General features: G+C 39.6%; 1 protein-coding gene across 9 annotated transcripts in view; it reads right to left on the bottom strand.

Moving 5' to 3' along the window:
* The window catches only part of Mgam (maltase-glucoamylase), a 140,293-nt gene that overhangs the window by 95,784 nt on the left and 24,356 nt on the right, over positions 1-20,153 (bottom strand). For all 9 annotated transcript variants that reach the window (NM_001171003.1, NM_001368875.1, XM_006506044.2 and 6 more), the window contains 17 exons: positions 18,624-18,733; positions 17,975-18,126; positions 16,775-16,946; positions 15,795-15,894; positions 15,062-15,174; positions 14,285-14,410; positions 11,948-12,079; positions 11,614-11,730; positions 10,631-10,744; positions 9,750-9,834; positions 8,417-8,534; positions 6,320-6,491; positions 5,052-5,168; positions 3,446-3,600; positions 2,178-2,262; positions 1,390-1,446; positions 768-892 (listed from right to left, as the gene is read on the bottom strand). In NM_001171003.1, coding sequence (NP_001164474.1) covers positions 768-892; positions 1,390-1,446; positions 2,178-2,262; positions 3,446-3,600; positions 5,052-5,168; positions 6,320-6,491; positions 8,417-8,534; positions 9,750-9,834; positions 10,631-10,744; positions 11,614-11,730; positions 11,948-12,079; positions 14,285-14,410; positions 15,062-15,174; positions 15,795-15,894; positions 16,775-16,946; positions 17,975-18,126; positions 18,624-18,733 — 2,050 coding nt within the window. The remainder of the gene's footprint in view (positions 1-767; positions 893-1,389; positions 1,447-2,177; positions 2,263-3,445; positions 3,601-5,051; positions 5,169-6,319; positions 6,492-8,416; positions 8,535-9,749; positions 9,835-10,630; positions 10,745-11,613; positions 11,731-11,947; positions 12,080-14,284; positions 14,411-15,061; positions 15,175-15,794; positions 15,895-16,774; positions 16,947-17,974; positions 18,127-18,623; positions 18,734-20,153) is intronic.

Here is a 20,153-nt window from a genome sequence, read left to right as displayed (position 1 = left end):
AAAGTTCTTTCTCAAAAAACAAACAAAAACCCAATACAAAAAAGCAAAAGCAAAAAATAAATAAATAAAACAAAATAAAACCACACCCCAAAAGAGAAAAATAAATACCACACTGTAAAAGCATATACAAACATGCACAAAAAAACAAACAAAAAACCCAAATAACAACAACAAACAAAACTTGGAGTCTATCATATGTCAATCAGCTACTCCTGAAAATGAAGCCTGTTCTGGAGTGGTTGATATACCCAGTGTCACTCCTTTGGAGAAAACTGATTTTCCCTCTCCCAGCAAGTATAAGTGACACTTCAGCTGTTAACCTTACACTTTCATTTGTCACAGGAAGGAAAGAGTTTGGTGGAAGGGATGGAAAGGAAGGTGAAGATTTTAAAAAGATGGACAGTGGATCCAAATCTAGACATGGGAATTCATGGGCCAAGAGCAGACATGGGGGTGAAGGCAGGTAGGTGATCATCTAACCAGGTTTGCCCAGAATGTAGTCTTCCAAAGAAATGAAATTTCCAGTACCAATGCTGAACGTGCCTTTGGAAACCTAGAGGACTGGAGCATTCTAACTGTCAGTGTGTTCTGACACATACAGAAGGGTTGGGGGAGGGATGAGGTCATAGGCTTCTGGGAAAAGGTCACTTGAAATCCAGAGACAAATTCCACTCCAGCACCCATCAACCCCACAGTCTAGAGCACACTGTCCCAGAAATGTTGTCCTTTGTCAGCCCTGTGCCCACTTCAAGAGTCCCATACTGTACCTGGCTTCTGTGGTTGTGGCAGGCTGTTGTGTGGGAAAGATGTAGCCCCCTCGAAGGTGAAGTCCAATCTTGTCTCCAGGAAGTTGCATCTCAATGCTTTGCTTTCTCCACCCCAGTTCCTCTCCCTGAGGCAGGCAGATAAACCAAACACATTGGCTTCTTAATATGTGGACTACCTCATTCTGAGCTCCCTACAGTGCTACCTTCTTCTACTTAGCAGGATTTAGCAGAATTACTCTCTATGCATACAATTAAACAAAAGAAGGCTAAAATGTAGGTCAGCTCAGGGTTTGTAAAACATTTTTGCAGTTGCAGAGCCTGTTTGATGTATGTTAAGAGAACTGATACTTCTGAGCTAATCACCTGATTTCGGGCCAAGCTCAAATCATCCATGAGGCCCTCTAATACTTGCTCATGAGACATGCTTTGAGTCCTTATATTCTTGTTGAATGAAGTGTTAAAGTGACAGACGTTCTCTTCCAAAGCTATGCTGTGAACTTATAGAAAGCACTGCAAAAGTACTCCTCCGTGCATGAATGGTGGGTCCCTAGCTCTAGAGAGTCACTCTTTCTATGCAGATGCAGCAGCTGCCTTGAGTTTAAGAACAGTTCCAGCTACTTACGGTTTCATAGTCGTACCAGGTGGCATTAGGCACATATGCTTTCACTTTCTCTGCACCCTAAAATTAAATTTCAAAAAATTATCCTCACAACTTAGCCTCTGATGACATAAGGATATCTTAGTATAGGGCAGGGACTTCCCAGCCATATTTGGAAAACATATAGCCTCTCCCCTCCCCGTTGTTGAACTATGACGTTTTTTCTAGTATAGATAAGAGAAACTATAACATGGTGATCTGGATCAGGGGGGCCACAAATGGGCTGAATTGTAAATAGAAACAACAAAAATGAAGATGAAATGGACTGGTGGGGGTCAATTCCAGCTTTCTGTGAATTGTCTCATTTAATCCTCTCTCTGCTTCATAGGCTAGATGTAGTTATAATTCCTCCTTTTGAAGTTAAGAAGCCTGCATTCCCACCTAGCTGGCGAAGATCATCTACTCTGAAAACTGTCTTCTGAGGGAGTGCTGGCCTCTGCTTCCTCGTAGCTTCTCATCTCGGAGCCATAATAGTTACTTATAATGACCTGATGGGCCACAAGCTCATTCCCAAATCAAAGTCACTTTGCACTGATTGAGAACTTACTTAGAAAAAGAAGAATCCTCCAAGGAAGAAAATGCCTATCATATGTGCTACTACAAGATGCTCCTGGATATTCTTCTCCATTGACCCAACCACAGATATCAGCAGTGAGTTTGTAATAGATGGGAGAGGAGATTTGAGGGGGGGGGGGGGCAATGAGCAGGAACAGAGGCAGAGGATGCCTGTTTGCCTCCATTAGAATACTTGCCTGATCCAGAACAGGAGTGATGAGAAGACCTGGTCCCCAAAGAAATTGCCGGTCTATGCCCCAAGTATTGTTGTCGTCATAGAACCTAGATATCAAAGAGATGGGTCACAGAGAGGTAACTCAGTGCTCCTGAAGTCTCTAACCAAAGCAAATAGGCTACCTGAAACACACCCACAATCCTCACTGTATGATACCAAACTCTGCTCCACCTCCCTCCACCCCAAGAAGATCTCTGGCTGCTGCCCATATACCTTCCTGCTCTTCCCCTGGGTGACACAGAAGTTCCTATTCCAGTATCTATCCTAGGCAGATCCCAGGCTTCACTATATTTGGTGTATCTCCCATTGAAATCTAAGTAAGATAACCTACAAATTTTATGACCAGCTTATTGTCCAAAAAGATCTGAGGCTGGAGCTAGCAGCTCAATGCCAGCATTCCCAGATCTGTGGATGTCAGAATGATCACAGCTTCAAGTCCTGCCTGAGCTCTGAGAAAGTTATAGGCCCACCTAAGAGATTTAACAGATCCTGTCTCAAAACTAAAAGTGTTTAAAAGGATTGGCATATAGCTCAGGGACAGAGTACTTGCAGACTATGTGCAAGGCTCAAAGCTCAATTCTTGGTCTTATCCCCTCCCACAAGCACAGCAAAAGTAAAGAACTGTATCAGATCAAAAAAAAGAAAAAAAAAGAAAAAAAACAGGATATACAAAATTTTCTATTTTCAATTTTAAAATATCTACTTTTAAACAAGGGATTCCAGGAAGTGAAAATTTTACCCCAGAAGTGATCGTGAGTATGTGTGCATGTCTAAGGTTCACATCTACAACACATAAATGAGTTAGCAGTATTTTGAAAAGGAAAGGTTCCCAAGAAACTGAGTTAAATCAGAGATTCCAACTGGCTAGCTAATCAGAATACTGGAATTCTCAGGATCAATTCTGAGATATTTACTTACAAAGCACACTCTTACTCCTAGAGACTCAACAGAATCCTAGCATCATAGTACATAGACATAGTACAGAGCCTCGTTTTAAGATCTTTCAAGTTAAACTAAAAATAGTTGGAAGAGGTAGGTAAGTGGTAGATTTTTTTTGCCCAGTATATGCAAAGCCTTGGAACTGATCTACAGTGTATGTACACACACACACACACACACACACACACACACTCCTGAATACCTTGCTTGGGTGGTTTTATATTTTACTCTGATATTCTGACACAGTCAACAACCCCCAGTTTGCATTAACAGAATATTAGGAGAACTTACTCATGCAGAAGAGGCCTAGCTACAGTGTCTCCCCGGCTGTGTGCTCTGTAGAAAAGAGTGTAGAGGTAAGGCAGCAAAGTGTAGCGGATGTTAAGGTAGTGCCTAGACGAATTCAACAGCAGGGAGTTATTCCCAAAAGAGGCAGGATCCTGGTCCTAAAAGAAAAGAAGAATTTGCAGTTGTGGGTTGACAATGGGAAAGCTGTGCACACCAAGAATGATTTCAGAGACCATGCAGCATGAGCCAGCGTTTTATGCTGCACAACCTGGGGCCACAGTTTCCCTTTGTCTCTGCATGACACAGCTGGAGAACTGAACCATGACACCAAATAAGCTGCCGTCGCCACTTAGAACTCATCCTATCTCGCTCACACGTTAGAAGTGCCCAGTTAAGAGGCATTATTAACTAATTCAGCCTTAGTTAAATAATTTTGAAAATGTTTCTCCATCTTCATTACAAAAATGAGCAATGTAAGAAGATTGCATAGAGGTTTTTTAAACTTTTTTTTTTTTTAATTCAGATGTACCAGAAGAGGGCGTCAGATCTTATTACAGGTGGTTGTGAGCCACCATGTGGTTGCTGGGGTTTGAACTCAGGAACTTCGGAAGAGCAGTCAGTGCTCTTACCCTCAGAGCCATCTCTCCAGTCCCTTCCACCCCCCCAGTCCCGTTTTTTACAACTCTTAAAGTCTCATCATTTCCAGTTCTTATTTTTAGCTTTCTGAGATTTCCATTTTTGTTTTAGTGATGTGATAGCCCCTATCAGCTTCCTAGCACCTAACTAACCTTCTATTCCGTGACACTTCCCTCCAGCAGCCTTGTAAAGGGCAAGCTTTGTGCCAGTTGCTGACTCAGCAGCTAATTATTTTAATTATTTATTAAATATGAAATACTAATTACTTATGTAATTAAGTTATTCTCCACAGCAAGGTATTTATTTGTATTTCTCATTTATGAATTTTTAAAACAAGTGTGCTAGGTGGCACAGGCTAGTATTGAACTCCTGATCCTCCTGCCACTACCTCCCTGATAGCTAGGATTACAGATCTGTGTCACTGCATTCAGGCTCAATTGTGAACTCTTAATCCTTTGCTTAAGAATTGACTAATTTTGTTTGTTTGTTTGTTTGTTTGTTTGTTTTTGTTGGTTTGGTTTCTGGTTTTTCAAGACATAGTTTCTCTGTGTAGCCCTGGCTGTCATAAAATTCTCGTTGTAGTGCAGACTGGCCTCGAATCTGGAAATCCATCTGCCTCTGCCTCCCAAGTGCTGGGCCACGCTTGCGCAGTATCAGGCTGACTCTTAACATCATTATTTAAATAAGTGTCTCCAGATTCTAGACCCAAGAAAGCCATTCACACAAAAATGAGCAACCAGTAACTGTTCTTTTTTGAAAAATTAAATTTGTCCCAATGACAGCAATAGGTGAGAAACGGGGTCATTGGGACATTCCATGATCAGCAAGTCCTCATTCATGGCAAGTGGATCCCAAATCAGTGTACGTGCAGTATATTCTAAAGCTGGCTCAACAGATTTCATGGTGGGAATACAAACAGATTCAGTTGTAGTGCACACCAATGTACTTTGATTATACTTCCCAGCTGAATTACCTTGTAACCTTGGCCATTGTGATTCCGAGAAAATGGATAAAATGCCCCCAGCTGCATCCAGCGCCTGCAGAGCTCCTCGTATGTGTCTTGGGCAAAGCCACATATATCGGCCCCTACCTATAACGACACATGGACAGCATGTTTATGACACTCCCACCCCCATCTGTTGCTTTCTACCAGGGACAACTTAACCAAACTTTGTTCAAAGCTTTTACCCAGAAGGCTAATGTGATGGGCAGAATCAGCATTTATCCCACATCCACATTACTGTTAGATGACTCCTTTCCTGATGTGGTGTCTCGTTTTATTAAACAAAGAGCACCATAACTTTTTATGGACAGTTGTTGCTAATACCAATAATATTAGTGGACCACATCCTTCCCTGAAGCCCGACTCTGATCATTTCACTCACTTCACCAAACTCTCCACGGTTTCCTTGCTATCTCTTCTATCAAATCTTTAAACCCAGCTGCAATCTCCCCTTGCAGATAACCTCCTGCTCCAGTTTTCCACATCTACCATCTCCTTTAAGTTTCTTTTGCTTGAGATTATTCCACGCTCTTAAAATGAGCTACTCTCTGGTTCCCTGGTTCAACTTAAGTACCATCTTTCCTATGGAGTCTTTTGACTTCCTCCCCTGACTCATTCTGTCCCTTATAATCATATCAAATTAATAAATATTCTTCTCAGACTCTCATAATGCTCAACATATGCATTTCTATGGATTTTTATCCTGGATTGCCATAATTATTTATTTGCTTGTGTGCCTCTATATTGTATTCTTGTGTGCCACCCATACTTCATTTAGCATCTTATACACAATAAGCACTCAATAAATGTATCTGGTGAATTTGACCAAGCACTGCAAAGCCTTTCACGTGCTATAGGATTGTTTGCTCATCTGGGAACTAGTTAAATACATGGTGTGTTACATGTATTCATACATCCGATTAGTTACATAGTTGTGTTCCATGTGTGCAGGCATCTAATTAGTTGCATATATGTACACATCTGGTTTAGACTAAAGAACTAGTTCACTTTTTGTATGTCAGACACTCAAGAAGAATGTTTCAGGAGCTATCTGGGTTACACTTCCTATTTGCATCAGGCAGCTCAGACAATGAGGTTATGGTATCAGAGCTACAGTGACAGTGTTGAAAATTGATGTTAAAGCCCTAGGTCATGTTGGGCTTTATAGTATGAAAACTTGTCAGAAGGAAGCTTTGTAGGGACTGGGAGTCATAACAGAGCTTGGGAAAGGGACTCACCATTGGGATACCGAAGAGGTTGAACTCAAGCATGCCTGGGATGGACCACTGAAGGTCCTTCCAGGTGGCGGTGTTATCTCCTAACCAGTGGGCTGCAAATTTGCCAGAACCAGCAAAGGTAGAGCGGGTTATGATGAAGCTTCTCTTGTCTGGGAACACGTCCTTCACGGCTCTGGGAAGGGATGGATTTAGAGGTCAGTGGGGAGCTCATCTGGTCTCAGAACAACAATAGCAAGAATAGTAAAAAAACAAACATCTTATTCTCCTCCATTCCTTTTCTCCAAAAATTGTTAAAGAGACTGTTAGAAGAATGTACCATGGCATGTATTCATGTTTTGTTTAGCTTTGTTTTATATAGGCTATTAGACTCATAATTTCCTACCACTTCAAAAGCAGCCTTGAAAGTGTTGAGAACTAGAGGTATATGAATTTCATAAAACAAAAGAGAAACATAACCTAATTAAAAAGTGCATTAGTCTTTCTATCACAAGATGAAATAAAGCAAAAGTGGACGTATCAACATTACTTTTGAAAGTTATATGTAGAAAGATACTTTGATAACAATTTTCATAAGAAAAATGTTTTAAGATTAAACATAAATGTGTGTATTTTGTAACTAAATGCATAAAGCAATTTTTATGTGTACACACTACTAAAAACCTGTACAGGGCCGGCTTTGTGGCTCAATGATAGAGCACTTGTCTAGCAGTTAAAGCCCTGGGTTCATCTCTTGCACTGAAGAAACAAGACTGTGGAACTTTTCCATTTGTCTCAAAGGCTAAAATTAAACCTGTTACTTTGTTAATTAATGGATGTGCTCTTGTCCTTGTTTCTTGCTGTCAATGTTACAGTAAGAAGAACAAATTCTCATAACATTTTTATCATTACAGAATTTAATTTCACACAGTAGAAGGCTGTGGGTCCAACCTAAAACCCCAATGCCAATAGACATCTACCATTTACTTAGCCATATATATCCTTTGCTTCACAATATGTAGGAAGACAGAATGCATAAAGAGAAAAGCCTAAATGATGATTACAGTATTTTAGATACTTGACCTTGGATAAATTTCTTAATAGTTTTCTTCTGATTTTCTATTCACTCGTTTACTCATTTGTTATCTCACTTTATTATATATTCTGCAAATACACATCAGATTTCCTATTCCCTACATGCCAGTTTTTTCATCAGAAATGATAAACATGGTTTTTTTTTTAATATTTGTGACAGCTTTAAGTGTGTGTGTGTGTGTGTGTGTGTGTGTGTGTGTGTGTGTGTGTCTGTCTGTCTGTCTGTCTGTCTGTCTGTGTGCCTGTTAACATTGGATATATGCATGTTGTGTGCAGGTGCCAGAGTGGACCAGAAGAGGGAGTCTGATTACATGAAACTGGACATACAGGCAGTTGTGAGCCACCCAACGTGCGGGGATTCGGGGGAGAGATAAAAATCCTCTAGGAGAGCAGTACATTTTCTTAGCTGTGGATCCATCTGCCCAGGACTGCCACCCTGCCCCCAGTTTATCTTTTTTTTTTTTTTTTTTTTTTTTTTTTGAGTGTAGAAAGAAAGGTTTATTCAAACTTCTAAGGGTATCTAAGGTAGGGGTATCCTTGACAGTTTTTTTTTAATTAGGTATTTTCCTCATTTATATTTTCAATGCTATCCAAAAGGTCCCCCATAACCACCTACCCCCAATCCCCTACCCACCCACTCCCCCTTTTTGGCCCTGGCGTTCCCCTGTACTGGGGCATATAAAGTTTGCAAGTCCAATGGGCCTCTCTTTGCAGTGATGGCCGACTAGGACATCTTTTGATACATATGCAGCTAAAGACAAGAGCTCCCGGGTACTGGTTAGTTCATATTGTTGTTCCACCTATAGGGTAGCAGTTCCCTATAGCTCCTTGGGTAATTTCTCTAGCTCCTCCATTAGGGGCCATGTGACCCATCCAATAGCTGACTGTGATCATCCACTTCTGTGTTTGCTAGGCCCCTGCATAGTCTTTTATTTAGACTTTTAACAAATACTACATATGAGACACCAAGCCTCTAACTGATCCATAATTAAATCACATATAAGCTCATAATAATAATGGACTCACTTTGCTGTGGCAATGGCCATGGAGTAGCCATATAGATTGTGGACATCATACTGCTTCCCCCAGTGCTGAACGGCATCCATGCAGAGAGTCTTAGAGAACAAGTACCCATCCAGGACTTCTGCAACAATGACAACAAGTAACCTGTCAGAGAAAGCCTTACCTGACAACTTCTTACTTCTTAACTACAGAACAACCCTTTATATTGGCCATCTGAAAAACAGACATGCTGTGTTCTTATCATCCAGAGATCATCTAACTGATGTAATTTTCTGATATAAAAATACATCATGTCATCCATATACCCTTGGTCCTCAGAGGTGGACAAGATGATCTAATTCAACTAGAATTTCCATCTAAGTTTTTGTTTTTCAGATGTGACTCAAAATTTGAAGTGTTGGGTGAACATGTAATTTAACATCTAATTACATATATTTCATTGAGAAATTCCTAGAGTTTCATTCCTAGACTCTCTGCTCCTCCTGTACCACTGTGGTTCCCATATACAGAAATGGGCTGTGTGTTCTATTTATTAAAATAGCTTCTTGGTAATTTATTTACTTATGACCTATTTTATGAAATTCATTCTATGTTCAAATGTAAAATTAATACTTTGAAAAAACAGTTGACAATCCTAAAGCTCCTAAAAAGACTATAAATAGCTTCTATCATTGAAAGAATTAAGTGAGAACTGTTTGGCCCTTCATCAAATCTCTTCAAGATTTAATTCTCACCTACATCTGCCTCAAGTCCCTAGTTTACCATCAGATTAAAATGACCATGGCTATTGCAATCCTTGAAGTTTTGTTCCATTCTTAACGAAGATACAATTTTCTTTTTGGTTCTGCGTCTTTCTTCAAACTACAATTAACACTGTGACTCCACTACCGTATCCTCAGAGATCTGACTACATTTGACTATAGCTCATGCCTGCCCTTCAAGCTGTAAACAGCACAAGAAGTATCCATCACCTAAATATCAAGACTCCCCTCGTGGTATCTCTTGTAAGCTCTGACCTATGAGGTTCATCTTGAGAGTGGCACTAACTAACAACTAGCCTCTGGAATCAGCATCATGTGTGCTATGCACTTTTCCCTACAATGGCCTGGACTTGGCATAGAAGGACTAGACTACCCATTGAGAATGTATGCCTCTTCAGAGAACCATGTACAGTACATTGTGACTCTCCTAGTTTTCTGTATGTAGTGCCCATATTTTCCTTTCCCTGTAAAGATTGTGTTCAAACTCCCTTGTCTAATGGTTCAGGTCTATCCTTTTAAATTTAAAATATCACACACACTGTGCTATGTCAATTAAGCTAACCACAATGACTTACTTGGTGTGAATGGGGGATAATTCAAGTTGTTTTGGGAACATCCAGAAAATGAACCATCAATAAAGTTGGAGACTTCGTTCATATCCTACCAGACAGTAAACAAAAGCTATTAGGTAAAAGTAGGATGCCATGTTTAATACTAGTGTTATTCTTTTTTCTGAGAAATCAGAAAAATTAGAATAGATATTTTTAAGAGTACCCCATGGATATGGTAGAAATAGATATTATTGTCTTCTCTACCCACTAAGAATTTCACAGAATAAGTTCTTAGGATAACTTTGGCAGGATGCGTATTTATACTTACTAAAAGTAAACAATTCCCAAATATACTACTAAAAGTTTCCGTTTATTTGCTGTCATATAGTTCAACCTATAGTGTCTAAATAGAACTGTGAGTCTACCTCCATATAGGTACCTATATAAATAAATATAAATATATACATAGAAAGGGGGACAGTGTACCCATCTTTGGGTACTATAATTTTACAATTTTGCTGTTATCTTTTTAGGTGATTGTATTGTATGACTCTTCTACAGTTCTTTTATACATTGAAATTTTAAACTGTAGGCTCAAATTTTATTTAACATTTGTTAATTTTAACCTGTGTTACATTCATTTTCATTTGATTTATGAGATATTACTCCTTAACACAGCCAGTTGGTACTTTGTGCCTGTGTACTTTGGTTCTGATTACTCTGTTATCATGTCAAAATTTTTAAAAGCCTGGAACTGAATATTGAACAGTTCAGGTACTTTATGACAGTAGAAGGAATATGGGACACTTTTTTTTTTTTTTACTTTTTGTACACAACATGGCTCAAAGACATAGCCAGAGTTACACACTTTTAATGTCTCTATGAATAAAAGTCTTAAAACTCACAATCCAAATTCCATCAAACTCCACTTCTTTGTGGAAAAGCTCAAATTCTTTTGTCCACCAAACAGCACAGTTGGGACTGGTGTAATCAGGAAACACAGTTGTTCCAGGCCAGACCTGTGAGAGACAAAACGAGAAAACATAGATAATGCATTAAAGGAATGAAGAATAAGCAAAGAACTTTACATAAGAATTCCTACTGTGGTCATGGAAGCAACAAGTCTTCTCAGTATACAATAAACTCTCTTAGAGAATCAATCACTCTCAGGGGAAATGAAAAGCCACCCAAGAAAATTAATTTTTAAAATGTTGATTAACTATTTAAATGAATAAATCCAAGGATAAAAGCATTGTTTAGTTTGCTAGTCTCCAACTCTAGTTCACACTTCCACGTAGCTTCCTCTACTTTCAAGTCTAAGAAGTGAAAATGGAGATGTTATGTATGAATTTCAATTGACCCATTACAATCTATATATCCTAACATTAGTTACATTTCTCTATTCTTTTTTTATACAATTACTTTAGACACTATACTATGAAAGGTGGGCAAGGATATTAAAAGTAAAACAGATAATAATACCTTCATGAATAAGAAAACAATAAAATATGGTTAAAGTGGTAAGTATATTAATTTTGACAAGAAACTGAGTTGAGTGGCATGGCCCATATCCACTGGATTTTCCTAGTAAGGGGGTAACTAGTGGCACTTGCCAAGCAATGTCAGTGGAGCAACGTGAGAAGAGGGAGTGTAGTGACATGAGGGCTCAGAGTGAGGAGGTGGACTCTGTGAGTCACCATTTAATGGGATCTGGCCGAGAAAAGCATGTAAGAGCTAGGGTAGATAGTAGACACTTGGGTATAAAAATGCAAAGAAAACTTTATGCTCGCTATGCTCAAGTCCTTCGAATATGCACCAGAAAACCACACACTTATCCAAACACACTCAAACCCAGGCAGAGCCAGGGCCACTGCTTCTCTACTGTTACCTTTCCAATGACTGGACTGATGCCATCAGAACTATTCACCCAGATTTTCATTGCTGAACCCCTGTCATATGGGCCATAAGGATTACTTGAGAAAGAGTTGTTGGAAATTGCTGGATCCTAAGAATAGGGAAAACATAATGAAAAAAAAAAAAACTTACTTTAGGCTAAAGGCTGGCAAAAAAAAAAAAAAGTCACCAAAAAATAACCACATTTAAATATAACCAGTGAAGGCATTAAAATATTTTCATTTATTTGGATGCCAAGGAGGAAGAAGGGCACATGATGAAAAGGATGAAAAAACAACTGATTTTGGAAGGAAAAGGGAAGCACATACCAAAATGATAACAAGTTTCTGCCCATTATTGTGTAGCTCCTTAACAAACTCTGGGAAGCCTTTAAAATTCACTGGGTCATAAGTGAAGTCCTTCTTCTGATCCATATAATCAATATCAGCATGCTGAACATCCTGAAAGAATACAGGCATCCACAGTTTAGCATCTACACTTTTCCCTGTTAAAGAAACCAACGGAATTATGTATGACCTTTACTATTCAAGATAAGAGCCAACTGCTGTGCTGGAATCTAAATGCAGCACTCTGAGTCTGTGCTATCCAAATGCACTTTTTTTCCAGAGCGGTTTAAGAAATGAATGGCTTCATTGTTTCCCCTAAGGCTCAACCCCACCCCTGCAATCAAATCAACTGCACAATTTCTGACAAATCACTGGTGCTATCAAGATAAAAACTCACCCTATGCCCAAGATAAAGAAAGGAAGGGGATTTCTCTTCTCCCTTCTTCCTTATTCACTATCCCAATAACTGGTTTGGGTTTTTTTTTTAATCACTACTACAACTCATTGGCATTTATTCTTTCCTAGTTTTATATGAAAATACTGACAACCAAGCAAAGTTTAGACTATGTCTGTGACCAGGACATGAAGAGGGAAAGAGAACAGGATTACTCTAGAGAATTTTTTTAAATTTTCTCTTTCTATGTCTTCCTGATACCTAATTTCCCATTATAGCCTCCACTATAATAGGAATATTCAAAATTGGTCATTCAAAGCATGAACATTTAAGCACAACATGTACTCTGTGCTTTATTGAACTTGTAATATTGAGCACCCATCTGTGACTCTGAATTATTTCAGTAGTTCCTTTCACACCTTACACCATTGTGCAACAGTAAATCCTATTCCTCCATTCCTCGGATTACCCAGGAAGGAGACGGTTGCCTGTATGTAAGAAGAGCCATTCAGAGCAGAAAGCAGCCATGGTGCTAGAGATCTGAACTGGCAATCCTGGTCCTTCTGTTATCTACAGCTAAATGGATGGAACTTTGAAATAAGTACAGAAGACACTTGGCATTCTCATTACTGTATTAGCTGTGCTTAATTTTCCTTAACTCAGTTCTGCTTCCACTGTTTCTGTCCGTTATTCCTCCTCACCTCCCAAAGACATTAGGTCCTGAGGGCTAGAAGACAAGAGGCCAGCCAGCCAGATCTTTGGCCAAAACATTCTTGAGTCATTCACCCAAATGTCTTACACAACTCTAATCACAGACTTCTTCTAGTCATCCTGATTTCTCAGTCTCACTTCTTTTACATATATTTTTCACAGTTTCTTTCCCAATTCCAAAATATCTACTGCAGTTCTACTTCAAATACAAAATGATCACAGTTTGCAGGAAGACAAATCCTGTTCACTAACGAACAGCAGTCAAAACACAAGTGTGGAACAAACGCACTTCAACCTTGGCGCTTGATTTTGTAAATCATTTCAACGATAAATCCTATCACCAACAAGCTAAGTAAGTGGTTAAAATCAAACTACTTTCCTAATTTAGCTTCAGTTTCTTACATGTGAAAAAGAGGGCCAATGTAGATAACTTGGGTCTAATCCAATTTGTATTAGTGTACCCATGTGCATGTGTGTGTGTGTGTTGCCTAACTCTCTGTAATCTAGAAATATCTCATCTCTTCAATATTCCCACAAAATTTTTGTTAAAATGTATTAAACTGTAAGGTATATGGAGATGGTTGATCTGAATTAGGTGTTACCTGACACAAAATCTGAGAATCAAGCTTATACCGGGATCTTGGAGTAACTGCATGTCACCTCTATAGTCAACCTCTAATATGATATTTTTGAGCCAAAACAACCCAACTAGTATACATATATATATATATATATATGTGTGTGTGTGTGTGTGTAATATATATGTAATATATGCTATATATATATATATATATATATACATATATATATGTATATATATATATATATATCAATAAAACTTCATGGAGAAGTATAAGCTAAAACCTGAGCTAGAGGGAATTAACATGAGAGCTCAAAGTTTAGTTCTGTGAAAATGCAATGACCACCATAAGCAAAAGAAAAAGGAACTAATAGAACATATAGTCAGAACCAAGGTTGCTGCCTCCTCTATCTTGTCAGTCTGTAAGCACCATTTCCCACTGAAAGAAACTACCATTTTTGAAAACAAGTTATTGATCTGACAAATTCTCTAGTAGTCTAAATGCATAAATATTCATTTTATTACCCAAAATAGAAGGAAAAAAAAAACCCTCAAAGAGAAAGTATGGGGAAGGCAAGGGCTGTTCCGTTCTTCCCTCCTTGGATTTCAGGAAACTATGTCCAAGCTTACTTACATAAGGGAGTTGTGCTGCACGGTTTCTCTCCACAACTGCTTTCATATTATCTAGGCTTTTATAATCATACCGGCTGAGCTGAAACCCAAGTGTCCAGTATGAAGGCAGAGCTGGCCGTCCAATGAGCTAAAATAAATATGTGAAATGAAAGTTAGCATGCATGTGGTGGGGGGTGCATGTGGGGAACAGAGGTCTATGTAGCATATCTTCCTTAGTTGCCCTCTAATTTTAAGATCAGATCTCTCTTACATTGAACTTGGAATCACTGATTGGTCCCACTGTATTAATGGCTGGTGAGCTCACCCCAAGGATCCCCCGGTCTCTTGTCACCCCAGAGACAGGTGCGTACCTAGGCTTTTACATAAATGCTGTGGAGCTGACTGCAGGTCTTCATGCTTATGTAGCTAGCAATTTGCCAATTAAATCATCTCACCAGCACAATACATTTTAAAACAAAGCCTTTTTATGCATTGGTTTGGGGCACAAAATATATTCAATTTTCCAGTGTATTGATTCACTAATGTTATAATGTTAATCAACTTGAACATCCCCGCCCCCCATAAGAGTATGGCTACATTCGGGGTATCTTTACATCCTTTCACATTTTTTATAATATAAAAACTTTATAAAGAAATTTCCATTCTACAGATGAAGCCTGTCCTATGTCTTAAATGTATCAGCTCAGGTGTATCTAGTCAACATGTCTGTTTAAGCTTACATCTCTTAAATATTTGCTACATAGGAGTCCATTAGTCAGAACCATGATTTCATGTTTACCTCTAGATATTCTTGAACAACTTGCTCAGGTGTGTTCCCCAAGAACACATAGAAGTCCAGAATTCCCCCAGTGGTGCGGTATGTGATTGCTGGGGTAGGCTGAAGAGTAACCTCTTAAAAGAGTAAAATAGAAGAAAATAAAATTTAAGGGCTATTCTATTAAATGGTATTTCTACAAAAGAGCACATTAATTATGAAAAATGTTTATGCAGACCCTTTGGATGCTAAATCAATGCTTACTCTCAATGTCTATGTTCATCTTATATGGACATGAAGCGCTCTGTGAACCATATCTTTGAGTAGCACTGATCTAAGCCAACAATGCTAAATGTCCTATGCCTATCATTAACCCTGCAAAGTGTTGATCCATCTTTTCTTCCCTTGTGGCGACTGTACTAGAACTGCCAGTCAGGATCACTTAATGTAGGACTAAGGAGGGATCATGCTCAAGAACCTGTTTTACAGTAGATTACAGGAAGAGTTCTCCTAACTTTGTAACAGCAAGTATTCCCATGTAAGCAATCAGATTCAGCAGCTGAGAAGCAAGAAGAGCCGTTTTGCACATGGACGCCATTAGGCAGCAAGGTAAAGATGTAAAGTTAGAGAACACAGCCATCCCAAAGCCATGTTTTAAAGGCTGTAAAGTGGATTCACTCATTTAAACACAGTGCTGGAAAGGGGGCATTGACACATCCTGTGCTTGTTTGTTTGAGAACAATCCTTTGTCCTTTACCCATGGCATTGCTGTTCATCAGAAACACCCCGAAGGACAATCCACTGTTATCTTCAAGGCACAGGAAGAACGTCTGCACACCATACAAGTTAGTTCCATCCTGTAGAAGACAGTTGAGACATAAACATTTACAATCAGTCTAAACATCACATTATGTTCAATGAAGATGCCAATAAGCTTCATGGGTTCAGATCTCTGCTTAGAGGATGTTAACACGTGACAATTCTAGCATGAATATGAAGATCTTGAATTTGTTAAAATATGAAAAGATGAGAATTCTGAAAACATAGTTCATAGAATCTCTCTTCTCAAAGAAGCCTTCCTGACCCCAGCTTAACCTTATCTGCAGGTGGTCTATTGAGTTTTAATATAAATAACCACCATACAGAGCCCTACAGGGTCTGAAAGTCCACACTGCTCCTTGGTGTTGTTTATGCTTTACCCCTTGGCCAGCAAAGGTCTAAAGCTCCAGATTAGGTCATCACCACCAGCTGCTCCACATAAACTGCTCTCGAAACACATTTTCCACTTTTCTGACAGGTATTTGGGCAGCAAGCATGTGTTTAAGTGAGACAGGGTGAGAATAAGATGCTGTCTCTGCTGCCTGAAAAACAGTTTACCATGGGCTCCTAATTTGATTTCAATGGGAAAGTTATTGGGCATGTTCTTTGTGATATTTAGTCTTCTAGATACTTGACATCTTTTAGTCATTTAACCCTTATCACCAGCTTCAAGGAGAGTATATGAACCCCACTTTTAAGTTCCACAACTCCTGAATGAGCTAGCTAAGCATATGTAATTACCCCAATTGTAGAACCCCAATGTGGAATTGAACACCCAAAGAGGTAACAACTTGCCCAGAATCATGTAGTTGATAAGTAGAAGATCTCCAAAGCAAAGCAGCCTCGGTTTAGATTTTCACTCTAAACAACTATACTATGTGACCCTCAAGATTAGAGGAAAGAAGCCTGAAAGCTTACCTCATTCGGGGTTGTGTCTCTGGAAAACATGGGCCAGGTCTTCCAATTCATATTGTGTCGGTACTGCTGGTGCACATGTTCACCCAGACCATATACATTAGCACTTGGCAGGTGGGTAGAGAACTGCAGGAACTGGTCAGAGAAGAGGAGGGGCCCAATACTTGAGTCAAACCTAAACATGGGAGGTAAACACAGACATGAGTGAGAAGTAGGGAGAGAAAGACTCAGTACTCTCCACAGACAAGTGATCTCCACAGCTCACCAACACAATACCCCCTCTCCAAGCCTTCCTCTGACAGGTCCCCATAGATACCAAAAGAGAAAACATCTCCCGGCCAGGTATCTCACTGTGGTACACCCCTTGCTTGTTCCTTCTACACCTTACAATATAACCAGAGCACTGTATTCAAGTGGTCATAGACCCTAAATAAGACTTGATTGATGCTTGTGTGATTACGTAGACAGACAAAAGGGAAAAGAAAAATGTGCAGACAGAAGGAAGTAAAAAGAAAGAAGACTACACAGAGAGAGAAAGATTCACAAGCACACATCCGCGCTTGGAGCACAGTAAGATCAGTAGTTTATACACTTCCCCTTATCATCATCTTCCTACTACCACCACCCCCCATAATATGCTCCCACCCTGGCACTTTAAGTCTCTGCAAGGCTAGGTGCTTCCTCTCCCACTGAGGCCAGACAAAGCATCCCAACTAATAGAACATACCCCATATATGTGCAACAGCTTTTGTTCAGGACCCACATGAAGGTCAACTACACATCTGCTGCAAGCAAATGGATGGAACTTAAGGATATCATCCTGAGTGAGGTAACACAGTCCCAAACAGACATGCATGGTATGTACTTACTTATAAGTGAATATTAGCCATAAAATACAGACAACATGTTATACTCCTCAGACCCAAAGAAGCTAAACAAGAAAGAAGGCCCAAGTAAGGAAGTTTGAATATCACTTAGAAGGGGAAATAAAATAATCATAAGAGGCAGATGGAAAGAGGGAACTGGGATGAAGGGGCATGGAGAGGGAAATGAGGGGTTCAGGATCAGGTGTGGGGAAGGACAGAGCAATGGCTAGATGGCTATGGAAATGAATGGAAATCTGCAACTGACAGGGGGGGGTGGGGGGCATCTCCAGGACCAGAGATCTGGGATAAGGGAGATGCCCAAGTTTCCAAAACTTACAGCACACGGTTATTGCTTTTTCTGGTGACTTTGATGCTAAATGGCTCCTTGGAAACCTCAACTTTGTAGTTCAAGGAAGAAGGGGCATTTCCACTGAAGGGTTGCACGTGCTCGTGGGGCACTTCGTACCTCTTCTTGGTTTGGTCAGTCAACTGCCCAGGGACAAGAATAGAAACAAAGCCTAAATGAAATCTGACCTATCTTTCAAAACCATCAGTGGCCTTTCCAGTACCAGTACTTCCTATGCAGTTGGTACTGGAAATTCGACAGTGATCAAACTGACATTATATCTAAAGTAATGTGATTGCTACATTGCCAGCTTCATACATTTATATGTTGGGCACCACATCAGTCTTTAGGTAGAGATACATCATGATTCTGAAGACATGTATTACCCCTAGAAAATTCAAACCTGTGGCACCATCTTGTTCCCTCCCATAATCTCCATGGTATCTATGACAAATGAGTAGAAACTGAAAGCTCATTGGTAAATTCAGTATGTATTGAGGACGTTTCAGCACAAAACGAAAGCTATTGAAGACACACACACAAACCAGCATCACATAACCACAAAATGTGCTCCTTTGAGTGAACCACAGTTATAAGGTATAAGAGACCAAATAAAAGGTTTTTAAAAACAAACTCCAACCTTAAAGTGGAAGCGATTTGATGTCTGGTACTCTGCTGTAAGCAGGATGTTTTCGATGCTGTTTCCAAACACGGGTGCAGAAGGTAAGTTTTTCAGTGTGGCTGTGAATCCTAAAGTGTGGTGGAGAAAAAGATTTTCATAGTTGGTTCTCTAAATTTGCAAACAATGGCTACATAAAATTAAACTTTTGGTCAAAGGGGCAGAGAATCAAACACTTTTGTTTCTCAAAGAAGGGAATATATAGATACATATGCCCTATATACACATCTCAGCTTGAACTGGACCCTGAAGCTAACTTAATACTTTATCCAAAACTCTACATCCCTTTTCTATAAGAACTGGGTAAAATCATAACCCAAAGGACTAATCTATGCTTCCTGTTCATTGGTGGTCCCATGTTGATTATACACCTTTGTTTGTTTGTTTGTTTGTTTGTTTGTTTTCTTTTTGGTTTTCTCAAGACAGGGTTTCTCTGTATAGCCCTGGCTGTCCTGGAACTCACTCTGTAAACCAGGCTTGCCTCAAACTCAGAAATCCACCTGCCTCTGCCTCCCAAGAGCTGGGATTAAGGGTGTGCACCACCACCAGCTGGGGATCATACACCTTTATGTCCTCAATTATTTTTTTTGTTTAACAGCATTTTTATTAGATATTTTTTCATTTACATTTCAAATGCTAGCCCCAAAGCCCCTATACCTTCCCCACTCCTTGCTCCCCAACCCACCCACTCCTGCTTCCTGGTCCTGGCATTCCCCTGTACTGGGGCATATGATCTTCCCAAGACCAAGGACCTCTCCTCCCATTGGTGGCTCACTAGGCCATCCTCTGCTACATATGCAACTAGAGACACAGCTCTGGGGGCTACTGGTTAGTTCATATTGCTGTTCCTCCTAAAGGGTTGCAGACCCCTTTAGATCCTTGGGTACTTTCTCTAGCTCCTTCACTAGGGGCCCTGTGTTCTATCCAATAGATGACTGTGAGCATTCACTTCTCAATTATTTTTTCTCAGTTATGCTCTCACTACATCCAAAGCATCCTGTATACTGAGGTCGTGTCCTCAGTTAAACTATAATTGAGTATTGCAGCCTTGAAGAGCCCACCTCTTCTTTACACTAGGAGCTTCTCCACAGTAGTACCCACTGTCACCCTCACATGATGAAGTCATGATGAAGGCTCATCATGGTGCCCTTTCCTTAGGGATGGGAAGAATATTAGCTCATGAAGACTGACATTAACTAGGTAACTTCAGAAGCATGCTTATAAAGTTGTAACTCTTTCCGTTTCATAAAAAAAAAAATAACTTCAGAATAAAGGAATCTCAGGGATTATTAACTTCAAATTCTAGACTTTAAAAATAAACTTGAGAACAAAAATGGTCATGATAATTACATGAAGTCATGAAGATGTATAAAAGTGAGGCAAGATCCCTGCTTAGAGGCTCTGGTTGTTTGGTTTGGAGTGTTTGTTGCACACCTTAACAATGGGAGTGCGAGTGTCTCTGACACTTTTGCCTGCTCAAGGATGCTTTCT

This window comes from Mus musculus, chromosome 6 (genome assembly GCF_000001635.26).
Source record: "Mus musculus strain C57BL/6J chromosome 6, GRCm38.p6 C57BL/6J".
Lineage (NCBI taxonomy): Eukaryota > Metazoa > Chordata > Mammalia > Rodentia > Muridae > Mus > Mus musculus.
This window is presented reverse-complemented; position numbering and strand designations above follow the sequence as displayed.